The sequence below is a fragment of the Nymphaea colorata genome, chromosome 1 (assembly GCF_008831285.2).
Source record: "Nymphaea colorata isolate Beijing-Zhang1983 chromosome 1, ASM883128v2, whole genome shotgun sequence".
In the NCBI taxonomy this organism is placed as follows: Eukaryota; Viridiplantae; Streptophyta; class Magnoliopsida; order Nymphaeales; family Nymphaeaceae; genus Nymphaea; species Nymphaea colorata.
Window position 1 is genome coordinate 34,122,950 of NC_045138.2, and position 13,879 is coordinate 34,136,828.

The following is a 13,879-nucleotide window of genomic DNA, read 5'->3' on the forward strand; positions in this document are numbered from 1 at the left end:
TCCAAATATTCAAATAACATATTTATTCATTGACACGTATTCTAAACCCTTACAGAATACACTTTACAACCCAACGAACAAAGCTGAAGGCTATGATAATCTTGAGTTGGCAAAAGAACACCCAAATTTGAAGGACATTTTGAACCCAAATGGAGATTTTTACATAATGAGTGGCACAAGCTGACAAAACCAGAACAATTTTTTTTCAACTTCAGGCTTGATAACCTCCAAATCCACAGACAGTAATATCCCTAATTTGCGACAAACATGTCAATCATCACTCGCCTTGGATTCGTCACTCTAAAATATCTGAGCTGCTTGTATTTAGAATTGATAAGCCTCTGCTTCTGTCCAATACGAATGCTGGGGTTGACGGCTTTTGGAGTGTTACAGATGTGCTATTAAGCATAAGAAGAATAGACGACATAGTTGGCCTATCATCTGGATCCTCTTGCACACAGAGTAAACCAACGTGAATGCACCTCAATATTTCTGCCCTTGGACATGACTCCAACAGTTTAGGATCGACCAACTCCAATGCTCTGCCCTCTGACCAGAGCATCCAGGTCTGTATGTTCCCATATTATAGTCAGTTTACGATCTCACATATAAAATTTCATTCTCTGGAACAATATTGCCTTATGGAATCAATTAGTTCTTGGAAGACACTTACATAGCTCAAAAGATCCTGATCGCCTAGTTCTTGGAATGCCATGTTCCTCTTACCGCTCACAATCTCTAGCAGCAAAACTCCAAAGCTATAGACATCTAACTTTACAGAAAATTTGCCATGCATTGCATACTCTGGTGACATGTATCCACTGATAAAAGAAAGACCACGTATTATAACCACTCGTTGAAACTGAATATTAGAAAAAGAAAATTTCCTGTTACAAACCATCAGGGTCCTTGAAGTAAAGATAATTTTAGAAATGCTTCTTAATCAGAAAAGATAATTAAAATGTGTACGCATGTCATTTCTTTTTTGAAATAACTTGGTCTTTATGACACTTCAAATCATTTCAATATTGGGCTGAAAAAAAAATGGCAAGTTACATAGCAGTTGGAAGCTCCTATCCAAGTTCATGTGTTAGGACATGTACAGGGAGAAAAAAAAAACTGAATTGAATGACAGGAATCATCTTACTATGTACCCACAATTTTGTTGGTATCTTGATGTGTTTGGTCAATGAGGAGAAGCCTCGCCAACCCAAAGTCTGCAATTTTAGGATTCATATTGTCATCTAATAAAATGTTGCTGGCTTTCACATCTCTATGAATAACTGTGAGACGAGAATCCTCATGTAGATACACAAGTCCTCTAGCCACCCCTGTGATGATTCTATAAAGTTGCTCCCATGTAAATTCTGTGTGTTTACTGGGATCTGCATAACACGAATCAGATAGAAGAAAACGTAAAATGTTAATCATCTGACAAATCACAAGTCAAATATCTAGTTTTGAATAACAATTCTACATGTACTCATCACTTATCATACAATGCAGACCTGTCTTGGACAACTAAAAGAGCGTCTTTAGTAGGAACTTTGTGACAGTCTATTATCATCAATATTCTGTTTTCTTCAAGCTGTTATTCCCTTTGCAGGGAATGACTAAAATTTCCTGTCTCTTGTTGCTAGATGAGAATATGCCATTTTTGTGGGTATTAGCATTCAAGGGAACGCAACCAACGACCTTCTAGTTTTTTCAACTAAAAATTTAAAATACATTGTGTCTTCTATAAAAGCATTCCAGATTTCACTCACCAAAAATAAATTTGTTGAGGCTCGTATTGGGCACATATTCATAGACAAGTATCTTCTCTTCTCCTTCCAAACAACAACCTAATAGTCGAACCAGATTCTTGTGCTGAAGCTTTGCAACCAACTGCACCTCATTCTTGAACTCTGTCGTCCCTTGTCCAGAAAGAGTGGAGAGCCTTTTTACTGCTATCTCTTGTCCATCTTCTAACGTACCCTATGAATGTTGACATGCAAAAGAAACACGTTCCCTTTTATAGCAAGGTTTGACTATCATTCCAGGTGACAAATCACTGTCTAATACAAGGAATTACCTTATATACAGGACCAAAGCCACCTTCCCCAAGCTTATTTTCTTCAGAGAGATCATTTGTGGCCACTTTGATCGTTTGCAAGTCAAATATTTTTAAATTTGTGTTTGCAAGGTCTTCCTTGGCTGCATCCGATTGCAAATGTCATTTGGGTCGTTAGAACAGCTCCAAGAAGAAAAGTTTCTTGTGAAGATTGCCAAAATTAATAGTGGCTAAGGCTCGGCCTACCCCCAACGGGGTTGCATGATATATACAGCATCGAAGCCTCTAGCCTTTACAAGCATAGCAGTTGCAAGTGATGCACATATTCAATTGCTAAGGATGAAATGAGCACAAAAATTTGAAACAGAGAACAATGCTGCAATTTAGTTTTTGTCCTCTAAAAAAAGCAAGCTTTACAGGTATCCATCATCTGTTTACCTTTGTGTTTACTTGCATTTGTCTTCCTTGCTAATATGCCACAAAAGATGACAGAGAGAAGCACAACTAATGGCACAATAATGGAAATAACTGTCACCAAAATGCTTTTCTTGCCTGCATTAACATAAATCCATGTAAATGAGTCGCGTTCATGAGCCAACATTCAAATTAATTCTATTGACCCATAGACTAGGTGGAATACCACATAATGGTCATTAGCGCTGGGATTCAAACAGGTTGAATCCTAAATTTCTTTTTTAAGTATTGGAAGCTATGCTAGGAACGACCTAACGAGATCAGTTACAGTTAAAAATCGTCAAGACCGCATATCAAATCCGATGCATTTGCAACCTCCACAAACTGACTTCTTTCTTCTGTAAGAAGAAAGACCAATAATTTTTGCCCAGTGTAATTGTTCCTCGACAGGGATTTAATAGCCTTCATTTGATTGCAATTGCGATAGGCAAAAAGTTGGATAAACTTCTAACCACGTTGCTTTGGGGAAACTTTATCTGACACCAAGTGTTTTTCCCTTGCAAAAGAATACAAAAAACTTTTCTGAAGAGGAAAAATTTTTCAACGAGAGCTGAAGGTGAGAAACAGTTTTTTTCCGACGGTTTGTTTCACGTGGGAAATATACGATTTTAGTCTTTAATCATACAATTGGAGAAATATAAAATTCAGTTCACTTTCTCCTCAGAACTTCTTTGATGGGTAAAACATTCTCAATTTTCACTTCATAATGAAACAATGATGACCTTTATGGGTCCCATATTTGCCTTGTGCATAAATATCGGCCGTAGAAATGAATTCAAGAACAATCCAAGAAAAGGGTCATTAGCACCGAACCACTACAAAGGACGACAATATTAAGGACGAACTGAAAACCCTTTCCAAAAGATGCCAAAAAAGTAGGCACGTCATGAAAGGGGAGAAAAGAAGAGCTACCGATCAAATTTACTGTATGACGGCCGATTCTTGGCCTTCCTTTCTCTTAAACCAACTACCGCCGACCCGATTTACATTTGCAGTTGCCGGATAAAATAAATGCTGGAAATCTACATACCTGAACCAGAAGACGACGCTGACGGTTTCGAGGGATTCAGTGGCGGCGGACGGGCTAAAGGAGGGGAGGAATTGGGCGGTGGTGGTGCCGCGGACGCGAAGTAGAACTTGTATGTATCGTACCTCGTATAACAAGTCCTAGAGACGAGCACTGCACCCCATTGGGGCGAGCAGCACATGGGAATGAAGCCTGAGGCCTTGGCCAAGCAGGTTCGGCAGTCGCTTATGGTCAGGTCCATTGTGCACTGAACCAGACCGTATATTTTGATCGACCTATTGAAGCTTGTCTCGCCCGTCGCAAACATGAGTCCAGACCCACTGGCGGTTGCGACGCTAGATAGGTTGGCCAACAACTGCCCCGCCAACCCCGCGAATCGAACCGGGTCCGCCTTGTTGTCCGTGTCCCAGAAGTAATTGATCTCGTCATCTCTAACCCCGAAGAAGCTAGCGTTCGAGTAGCGCAGGCTGCAGTAGTCTAGCCAAATGGTCCCCTCTTTCTGTACGGGGCACCGCTTGGTGATATCGGCGCCTGCATCCGAGATGCACTTCCGGCAGTCTTTAGCGGAGACGTCGCCGCGGCATAGCACAAGCCCATACACTTGATCGGGGCCTTTGCCGACGGCCGTGGTGTTGAAGCCGGTGGCTGGACCATTGGCGGCCAGAGCAGAAAGTAGCTGGTTGAGATTTTTGTGGTAGGCGCTGTTGAGGGTGTAGTTGCCGTAATCGGCGGAACAGATGGCTTGAGGCTCAATGGCAGAGGCAGCAACAAGGAGGATGGAAAACAAGAAGATTGGTAGACTGATCATTTTCGATTTCTTTCCTATAAACGTGATACTGTGGTCTAGGAGACCTTTATCTTTTCAATCTTTTCAATCTTTTAATCCGGAGACTGCCCAATCACGCATTTTTTCTTCTGCTATTTTTGGCTCCGCTAAGAACATAGTACACCGAGTGAATTGCGCCAATTGTGGTGTGAAATAATAAACCGGTCAAAATAAGCGGCCAGAAGAGTATGGCGGTATCCAGAGAGTAGGGCCTACTAGATGCCACTGTTGATGGCAAATAATCATCTCTTATTACTCTTCCGGGTAAGCGCCTAGAAGAAGTCTCGCTTATTCAATGCTTGAAACAAGAATTTGCAATATATCCGACCCATTTATTCCACTCATTTGTTCCTGTCCTTCATAGATAAGAACTGATCAGACATGACTCTTGTCCGGAAGACGGCTGCCTGCCTGTGAGCTACACAAGATTGTTGTCATGTAGCAAACAACCTCTCGCTTACCATTTAAATTTTTGAAAAGAGTAACGGAAACTTATTTATGTATGGATGTTGTACATTTACCTATTGGAATCCATTGGAGGAGTAATTAAGTACAACATGTTCTAAAAAATAGACCATGTTTTTGCTATACCACAAGAAAGTCAAAAGCCTTTGATATAGCTGCTTCTTTTAAAAGCACAGCGACGGCAAACGTGGTTCCCTTCATTCCGATTCTCCCAAGGGTAAAAGCAGGTCAGTTCGCTTCTCGAGAAATTTGATGAGCAAAGAATTAACAAATCGGAAACACCCCATGTTTGATGGAAAGATGCAATTCACTGACATTCTTGTAGGTTGAAGAAAGATCAATTCTTATTATCAAATGGAAGAAATCGATCGAGTAAGGTTTTCCTTCGGCAGATACAAGAACAAAGCGACTAAACGTGTACCTTTTCTAAGGGGTTTTCTCTGTCATAATTTCGACTCAAAGACATTTTGGTCATTCGGCCCCAACATTGACTTGAATGACAGTGGTCGATCGCATTTACTTCATTTGTGCGGGCGAAGACCCAGCCATCATCCTCATCTATGACTATACTCTCTCTCGGTCTTTTTTGTTTTTTATTAAAACAACAAAAAAAAATCCAAGTCGACGAAAAGATTCATGTTACTCGATTTTGATAGGTTAAACAATGCATCTTTGATGTGAAATTTTTGGATAATTAATTTAAGGTGATCGCTAGTGTCTAGACTCTAGAGAGGGAATTTATTTTGGGTGGACCATGTATCCATTGTTTGATTAACATTATTTAACATTTTCTTTTTTTAATATATATTTAATTTTTAAGAATTTACTATTGTAAAATTAAAAAAAAAAAAAAATGTATGCCGACTAGTTTTGCTGGTCGGTAATCTGCTTAATAATAAAGACTCTTCATGAACCAACCAACAACCTAACAGGAACTAAATTAGAGGCGAGATCGCTTGAACTAGCATTTCAATTTTTTAAAAATATGGTCGTATTTGTTTGTTTCCTTGTTTTGTTGGTACGCCTTTACAATGAAACCGGTTTCTACTGCTTGAAGAAGGGATAAATCTCATATCGAAGACTGCAACTTCCAGAAACGGACCTTCCTCCTTTCTTCCCACCACAGAAGCTTGGAAGGCTAGCAATTGCGTTATCAAGACAAGTCTTGCAATCTGCGCTAGACAGATCTCTGGTGCATTCAGCCAGCCCATAGATATTTGATCCTTCTCCAGATTCAATCACGCCGACTGCATAGTATAAGGGGCTAGTTGATGCACCTCTTGACAGGGCAGACATTAGTTCTCCCTCTCTCTTGTTGAATACTTCCGGATTGCTCACGTTCTGGGTGTTGCATATAAAGAACCTGTTCTCTGAGTCGATCTTACCGAAGAATTGTAAATCCGAGTAGCGCAGCATGCAATTATCATACCATATGATTCCCTGCTTTTGATTGGGACAACGCTGCTGGATAGCAATGGAGGCATCTTTGACGCAGGTCCGGCAGTCACTGCCAGAAACAGCACCCCTGCAGAGAGAAAGACCGCTCACGCGGTCTGAATTCTTTCCGGCACTGCTCATGCTGAATCCAGTGGCTGCAGTCTTTATGTTCAGGGATAACAGAACGCGCTGGAGATTGAAGCTGGTGGAGGTGTAGTTTGATGAGCCTGCGCAGCGATGAAGCAGAGGTTCTGCTCCATAGCTGGTGGGTTGCAGCGAAAGGGCTACGGTTAGAGCTAAGGCGAGATAAACCAACTTGGGTGACGACATTTTGAAGATCAAGGAAGCCTCGAGTGAAGAAGGTGATCAATGGGAGTTTTGGTTGTATTTCTTGCTTGCTTTGATGGATTGTAGTGGAAAATACTACAGATATATTTATATACAGAAGAGGACGAGAGCTGCATGCCTTGTACAGGATATACGTGTCGACTCATTCAGGTAGAAATGGTCTTTCGTTCAAGCCGTCGCTGAAGACTTATTTGGGCACGGATGATGTCTCATATATCGTTTACAAAATGGAGAAATATATCTAATTGAGTGACTCAATCTTGCTACAGCTTCAAAAGATATGCCTTAAACATTGATTGATTTCCTAATAGGGGGCTGAACTTTATTTTGCCGCATTGGAACAGGTGAAATTGTACGCTTGAGATGCTACAAAATATAAAGTTTTTTTGCGAATTAATTCTATCGAATAGGTAGGGAACATGGCACAGACTCGCCAAATTCTCAACCTGAGTTAAAGAGCGATGGTAATGGCCGTTTGCGATTTTCAGAAAAGCTTCTAGATGAAAAAAAAATTCCCTTGAAAAAGAAAGGTAGTCTTTTATTATGTTGAACGAAATAAGGTAGGAGCTGGTCCAGTCAAATAAGAACGGAAGAAGAATATGCGAAGCTGGAAGGGTCCAAGATTACTTTTATATTTTTATCTTATAAAAGTAGGTGAGGTGATGGGTACAGTTTGGACTTGTTCGGCGACCCGTTCTCATTTATCCTTTCAAGATTAATTCACAAGAAATTAAAACTCATGTCTTCAGATACGCGCGTTTGTGGCTCTGTATGATGTAAGCGGGTTGAACATAGACAACCCCATATCCGCATTTCCCAGTCTGAATATGGTCTGGTCCATTCTGATTTGGATAGGGAGGGTCCACATTAATTTGATTTGATCTAGAAATTGAAGCCGGATGAGATCGTCTTTTAGCCGAGCCCAAGTATGACCAAGTAGCAATATCTTCACATAGTCTCAAAAAATATGCGAGTGACAAAACATCACTGAAAATCCGTTTTGATGTTTTATGTTTTGCCCTTATCATTGACCCCAAATTCATGACACCAGAGGTTTAATCCTTCTACCGTCGTCGACTTTAAATTATTTTACGCGTGGAACTTGCACGGCATTCTTGTCAATGAAAAGGTTCTGGATCTTTAGTTGCTTGGCCGGTAACTTAGGCAAAAAGGAAAAAAAAAAGAAACTAAAGGGAAAAATAGAGTTAACAAGTATAAGAAATAAAGAGAAGTAAGAAAATAAAATAAACATTACTAAGAACTCAAGGCAAATAGGAGCTTGCCCAGTGACTTTTGGCGTCATCTCTTTTGCGACATAATTTAACATGAAGAAGAACTGGCCATATAAAATACGCAAAAAGGAAGGGGAGAGGGAGAGAGTGCATTTAGCTTAATAATGGCGTTGGTTCATATATAATCACCGTAAGTACTGGAAAAATGTTTATCCACAATCTCTCATTAGTTTGACTGAAAAGTTGTCAGAAAGAAAAAAAAAACTGTGTCTACGTGTAAAATCGAAGACTAAAGTTCCTGTCATTGCTTCAAACTTTGATGTAACAAAAAGTACAATTTGCATTCAGGGATGACATATAGTTGCAATTTCACAGACGCTCACAAGTGATGGTCAAAGTTGGCAAAGAAGTAGTTGCTGTAAAACCTTGTAAAGCCCGTAGATGTTGGTAGGAAGAGCAAGGGCGTCCACGATCCATCTTCTTAGATGTTGCCTCTCTTCAAGGAGAAACCAAGGAAAGTGCAAAGGAAAAAAAAATCAGGAAGATCCACACCATTTTAAGTCAGTGCATCCATATACCATCAATGTAAAAAGCTTCATGCGTGGCTAAGGCAGCATCAGAACGATCAATTATGACACTATTGTCTGGTTCTCTACGGGCAGTGAAAAATGACGGAGGTGAAGGAGAAAGCAGTATCTGAGAGTCTGCGCTGAGCATGTAAACAACAGAGGACATAGTAGGCCTATCAGTTGGATTCTCTTGAGTACACAATAGAGCAATCTGAATACATCTCAGCACTTCAGCTATTCCACATGTTCTGCCCACAATTGGATCGACTAGTTCTACCGCTTTTCGGTCTCTCCAAAGTGTCCAGGCCTGCAAAGTTCCGAATCTCATCTTAAGACATTCTAGTCTTTTGGAATTCACTTTGAATTGCACACAAGGTGAGAAGCAATGAGTGCTTACATGAACAAGGAGATTGTATCCTCCAGTGCCCAATTGATAAGGAATGCTCCTACGACCGCTTACAATCTCCAATAACAAAATACCAAAACTGTAAACGTCTGATTTAACAGAAATCTGATCTTCAGTTGAACACTCAGGTGCCATACATCCTCTGTATGTAAACGAAAAATATGTCGCGAGTTAAATGAATTCGTCATTCCTTTGCAAATGGTAGTTGGTGATTGCAACAAGCTTACATTGTTCCAGCGATGCCGATTATGCTGCTTGTGGCTGCCTGAGATGGGTCTCCTCTGGCATTCCTTGCGCAAACGACGCCAAAATCTGCAATTTTAGGGTTCATCTCCTCATCTAATAGAACGTTACTGGCTTTGAGATTCCTGTGGATTATCTTCTGTGGAGAATCTTCATGAATATAAAGAAGCCCTCGTGCTATGCCACCAATTATCTTTAGGCGCGTTGGCCAATCCAAAGCTATGGCTCTGTCAGGATCTGGAGCTCATCACAGTTATTAGGTTCAAGCATATTTTACTGCAAGTCCGAGTTCAGTCCAAGCCTAAGATCACTAATGCATAAAAAAAGAGAAAGAGCTTACTTATTTCTGGTTGTGAAAAGCATGGTTAATAACCTTGAAAAAGTCTATAATATGCTTAATCTATGAAAATTAATGCATGTTCAAGGGCAAAATCAGATGTTCGATTCTTGCTATCATTATGATCGATCCTCACAGAAAGTTCCCATAGAAAGAACAGCAAGACTAAGATTTAAGGAAATAAAACCTGGCTGTCCAACAATCGGACAGTCTGCAGGGTACTCGTTTTCCTATATTCTGTAACTAAGAAACCCTCTGAATTGGGGAACTTAAAATTGCTACCTTCTATGAAGTTGACTTGACCTCTAAATCATTCATGTTGAAGGTTGATGGACGTTAGAAAGGGCTGTGATGATTCAAATATGTTGCATGATATTAAAACCTCAAGGTTTCATGTATGCTCAGATGGTTATCCATTTTGCGGCGCAGTTCAGATAAAAAATGATGAGAAAATAAAATTACACATAAGAGATAATTACGAGATGTCTTTCTGCACTAGCACTGATTAAGTGACCACCAAAGTTTATGGTAATACAAACTTGCACAACTTTGATCTCTTCTATGGAAAAAGAGAGATGACTGCGGATCATGTTGAGTTAAAAAGGCTACCAGCTTCTTGCTTTCTAAGATAAAGCTAAGAATGCTATTAGTAAAGACTGCAGAGAAGCAAGGGAATTTACAGTCTCAAAAGGAATGTGACCAGCAGGGGCGTTCAACAGAGGTTTGTAGCAAGAGAAACTTCTACGAGGTCAAATATTATGTTTTCCACCAATTTGTTACACTAACATGCAGGAAATGGTACTTATGTTGCTTTCATCAAAGAGTGCAGGCAAGACAGAGTCATCCGCAGGCATGAAGCGTCTATATCTAATGTTTGCCTCCATCATTCAAACATTTCTAAAAAGAATTTGAGCAATATATATTTGAGGGAAACTAATTTGACTCACCAAATATAAACTTATCGAGGCTGGTGTTGGGCACAAATTCATAGATGAGCAATTTTTCATGTCCCTCTGCGCAGTATCCCAATAGCTGAACAAGATTCTTGTGTCGAAGACTTGCAACGAGCTCCACCTCGTTCTTGAACTCCACAATCCCTTGTATTGATTCCATGGACAACCTTTTTACTGCAACAACTCGGCCATTCGTCAGTTTGCCCTGCAGTATACGCATGAGTGAGCATCCTGTCACGTATCTAAAGCCGACCAGACAATTTCGCACTTGCGTCCTCCCCCAACTGGTCCTTCAGTTCAGTTAGCTCTCTCTTTTTCGTTTCTCTTCTTCTAATACCAATGAAACTGTTCAACTTGAAAGTGTAATAAATTGGTCCACCATAGACAAATCAACTTCCTATTGGGTTAGTCTTAATGAAAACACTCCGCAAAATCTGCCGATCTGCAACTGAATCAATTATTTGAGCCTAGAAGGCCGATTCAATTACCTCTAATTTTTTCTTGATGCATCTGGCCGTCAGATTAATGCGTCTAGTTGTTAGAAACTAATTTTTTGAACAATTCTGACTGAAACCAACTGCAAACAGATCTTAATGAAGTAAAATTAATAAACTCATTTGTTCGATCGTTACCATATAGACAGGGCCGTTTCCACCTTCTCCAATCCTGTTTGCGTCAGAGAAATTGTTCGTGGCAGCTCTAATTGCATCAAGATCAAAACGCAATGAATCGTTAGGCCTCAGATTCTCCACACCTGCTGATAAGTTAGATTAACTTTTGTGCTTCAGTCTAGAGAACTTTTTCTCAGGGCACAGCGAAAACCCTGCTTTCTTCAAAATAAGGGAATGGCAATCATGATAGAACGTAAAAGCACATAGCTCATCACCTTGTGGTTCTGTTCTTCTTTTCTTCACTAAGCAAGCACAGAGGCCTAAACCAGCTGCTCCGAACAGAACCGCAGCGGAGATTGCAATAATAATTATTTTCACTTTTCCTGCGTTTGGGATGAAAGTCTTTAGGCAATTCACGTTTCACCGTTTCCAAAGTCGGGAAAAAAAAATCGTAATGATGAATTTTGTTAAAAATCAATTAATGGCAACAAAAAAACGATATTAATGATGAATATTATGCAGGCATCACTGATGATAACAATTTTGAGGGAAGATGTGCGTATCAGATCTGTGAATTGTCACACACCCTGCGTACTGCTTAAGAGGTCACAGGGGTGAGGAAGGAGGAAAATAGTTTTAACATATCTCATGTCTTAAAGGAGGACATAACAGGTTTTCTATGCATACATACTATCTTTTATGCAGCACCGTTAGAGATGTTGAGAGGTGCTTGATGCGTAACCTGAGAAATGCTAAGATGGATAGCCTACATATGTGGAGATTGGCACATCATCAGATTACATGCAATTGCATGTTAATTAATCTTAATCTGAGAAAGAAGATTAAGTGCGGTGTTTCACTGTCGGAGGTTCATCTTTTAACGAAGATAGTATTGGGTGGGTGTGTGTGTGCTTCTGTTCTTCACGATCAAACCCGAAAGGACTCACCGCTAACAGCGCTGCTTTTTTTCAGCTGCGAACTAGACGGTGGCTGCGTGCCTGAAACTTGCAAGAGAAAAGGTTGTACATCATACCGTGCATTGCAACCGTCATGCCAAACTCGGGCGCTATTTGTGGAACTGCACTGGCTCGCACTGAAGTACACCAGAGCTTGCAAACAAGCAAGGCAATCGTTGCCACTTAGGTCTCTCCTGCACTGCACCATGCCGTAGATCTTCTTCGACTCCGTGACGTCGATCTCGCCGGCTGCAAACATGTTGGTTGACGGATCAGTAGCCGCAGCGGACGTCAGGTTCAGCATCAGGGGCGCCAACTGCTTGCCGAAAAGGCTTGGGTTCGATTCACCGTTTCCGCCGCAGGTGACGTACAGCTTCCCGAAGGGGTCGCCGAGAAAGGAGTCGTTGGAGTAGCGGATGTAACAGTGATCGTACCATACGCTGGCGTCTGTGCTTTGTGGGCAGAGCTGCATCATGTCTGCAGTCCCATTGCTCAAACACGATTGGCAGTCGTTGACGGAGACGTCGCCGCGGCAGAGAGCGACGCCGTAAACTTGATCAGGGGTTTCGCCGGCGGTTGTGGTGATGTAACCGCCGGTGGGAGGCATGGCTGTTAGGGAACGAAACACCTGGGTCAGGCTTTGCTGGAAGGCGCTGTTGTCTGCGTATTTGATGCCGTAGTAGCATCTGTGAAGAAGGGGATTCGCTGAGCAAGGCGAGAATATGAGCACAAGGACAGCAAGAAGAACGTAGCGGTGGCGCCATGGATGCCTGGTTGATCCTGGTGGATGCATGTCATTAAAATGGTTGACAGGAAAAAAAGGAACGTTCTTCTTGGAATGATTGATTGATCGATCTCATTCTCATCATAGAAACCCACAAGAAAGAAGGGAATCCAAAAGTCACAAGTTGACCTCCGGGTGAAAGGAGAGTTGAAAGCCACCAAAACTTAAATTTTCAGAATGCATGACGTGCAGATCACATCATCGATTTGCAAACAGCCAATCCAAACCGATGGGCAAATAGTCTCCTAACCAAGATGTCATCAGCCACTGCCTTTGCGTATTAATTTTCATCAGTTATTTTAATAACGACAAAAGAAATTTTTGTAATGAAAAAAAAAAATAAAAAAATTGCGAATTCGATAAAAGCAAATTTATCAATTCATATATGCAGATCATTGTGAACAATATATTTCTTTAAAACAGTAAAATTTCGTTTTTTTTTGTCTCGTTCATATTGTTATTTTATTATTTCATAAATATTTTATTATCTAATACTTACGTTTACTGTTATCTCATATATCTTTTATTATCTTGCACCTATTTGTTATTTCATATTTATTTATTATCTCACACAAAATAAATATAATCTTATTGGACATCTTATATATACGGAGGCAGCCTACAAAATTCAGTCATGCCGATTGAGAGGGGTTGTGAGCTCTCATAATTTTTAGAGAAATTTAAACATAGCAAGCTAGTTTTTAGAGATCGGCCCAATACTTAGAAAAACACAAATGATCGGATAACTCTACAAAACAATTTTAAGAACGTATGATGCCCAACCATTTCTTTTAATAAAAAGTACCCGCGAATGAAGTGCTCTTACAATTTACTTTTTTTCTTTTTTTGTTATTGTCCCTTTTAAGCTATAGCCTTTTTTTTTTCCGTGAGATTATAGAAACAAAGGCAAGAAAGGGACAAATATAGAATTGTGTAAAAATGACTTAGGGAGACCCATGTTAGTGAAGTTCTCAGAAGAAATTATCTCTTAGGCAAAATAGTTGTTTTAAGTATACTTTAATGTTCACGTTCATATGAATATCCATGAAAAAGTTGAAATGTGTTTAAAAACATTATTTGAGCTTTAAATAATACTTCTAAATAGCAATTTTTTTTATTTACAAAAACCATTTTTTGAAGGGGTTCATCCAAACGCTA

The 13,879-nt window shown here is 40.2% G+C and overlaps 3 protein-coding genes across 5 annotated transcripts; all 3 read right to left on the reverse strand.

Moving 5' to 3' along the window:
• Positions 1–4,468, reverse strand: LOC116255183 (cysteine-rich receptor-like protein kinase 10). 3 transcript variants are annotated; one of them, XM_031630970.2, is made up of 7 exons: positions 3,558–4,465; positions 2,492–2,605; positions 2,075–2,196; positions 1,767–1,977; positions 1,148–1,385; positions 674–821; positions 1–568 (listed from the first exon to the last, which is right to left on the reverse strand). In XM_031630970.2, the coding sequence occupies exons 1-7, from the start codon at positions 4,360–4,362 to the stop codon at positions 296–298; spliced, it is 1,911 nt and encodes a 636-aa protein (XP_031486830.1). In that variant the 5' UTR covers positions 4,363–4,465; the 3' UTR covers positions 1–295. The 3 variants fall into 3 exon arrangements, 1 of the variants encoding a protein (XP_031486830.1); XR_004172833.1 differs by having other exon boundaries at positions 428–568; positions 1,155–1,385; positions 3,558–4,468; XR_004172832.2 differs by having other exon boundaries at positions 428–568; positions 1,159–1,385; positions 3,558–4,467.
• A 1,326-nt stretch (positions 4,469–5,794) lies between these two features.
• Positions 5,795–6,677, reverse strand: LOC116255215 (cysteine-rich repeat secretory protein 38-like). The gene has a single exon (XM_031630999.1). The coding sequence runs from the start codon at positions 6,610–6,612 to the stop codon at positions 5,890–5,892; it is 723 nt and encodes a 240-aa protein (XP_031486859.1). The 5' UTR covers positions 6,613–6,677; the 3' UTR covers positions 5,795–5,889.
• Positions 6,678–8,139: 1,462 nt separating this feature from the next.
• Positions 8,140–12,730, reverse strand: LOC116246290 (cysteine-rich receptor-like protein kinase 15). The gene is made up of 7 exons (XM_031618096.2): positions 11,929–12,730; positions 11,257–11,364; positions 11,003–11,124; positions 10,365–10,575; positions 9,065–9,317; positions 8,829–8,979; positions 8,140–8,738 (listed from the first exon to the last, which is right to left on the reverse strand). Exons 1-7 carry the CDS (start codon positions 12,728–12,730, stop codon positions 8,424–8,426), a joined length of 1,962 nt encoding a protein of 653 aa, XP_031473956.1. The 3' UTR covers positions 8,140–8,423.
• Between the last annotated feature and the right edge of the window lie 1,149 nt (positions 12,731–13,879).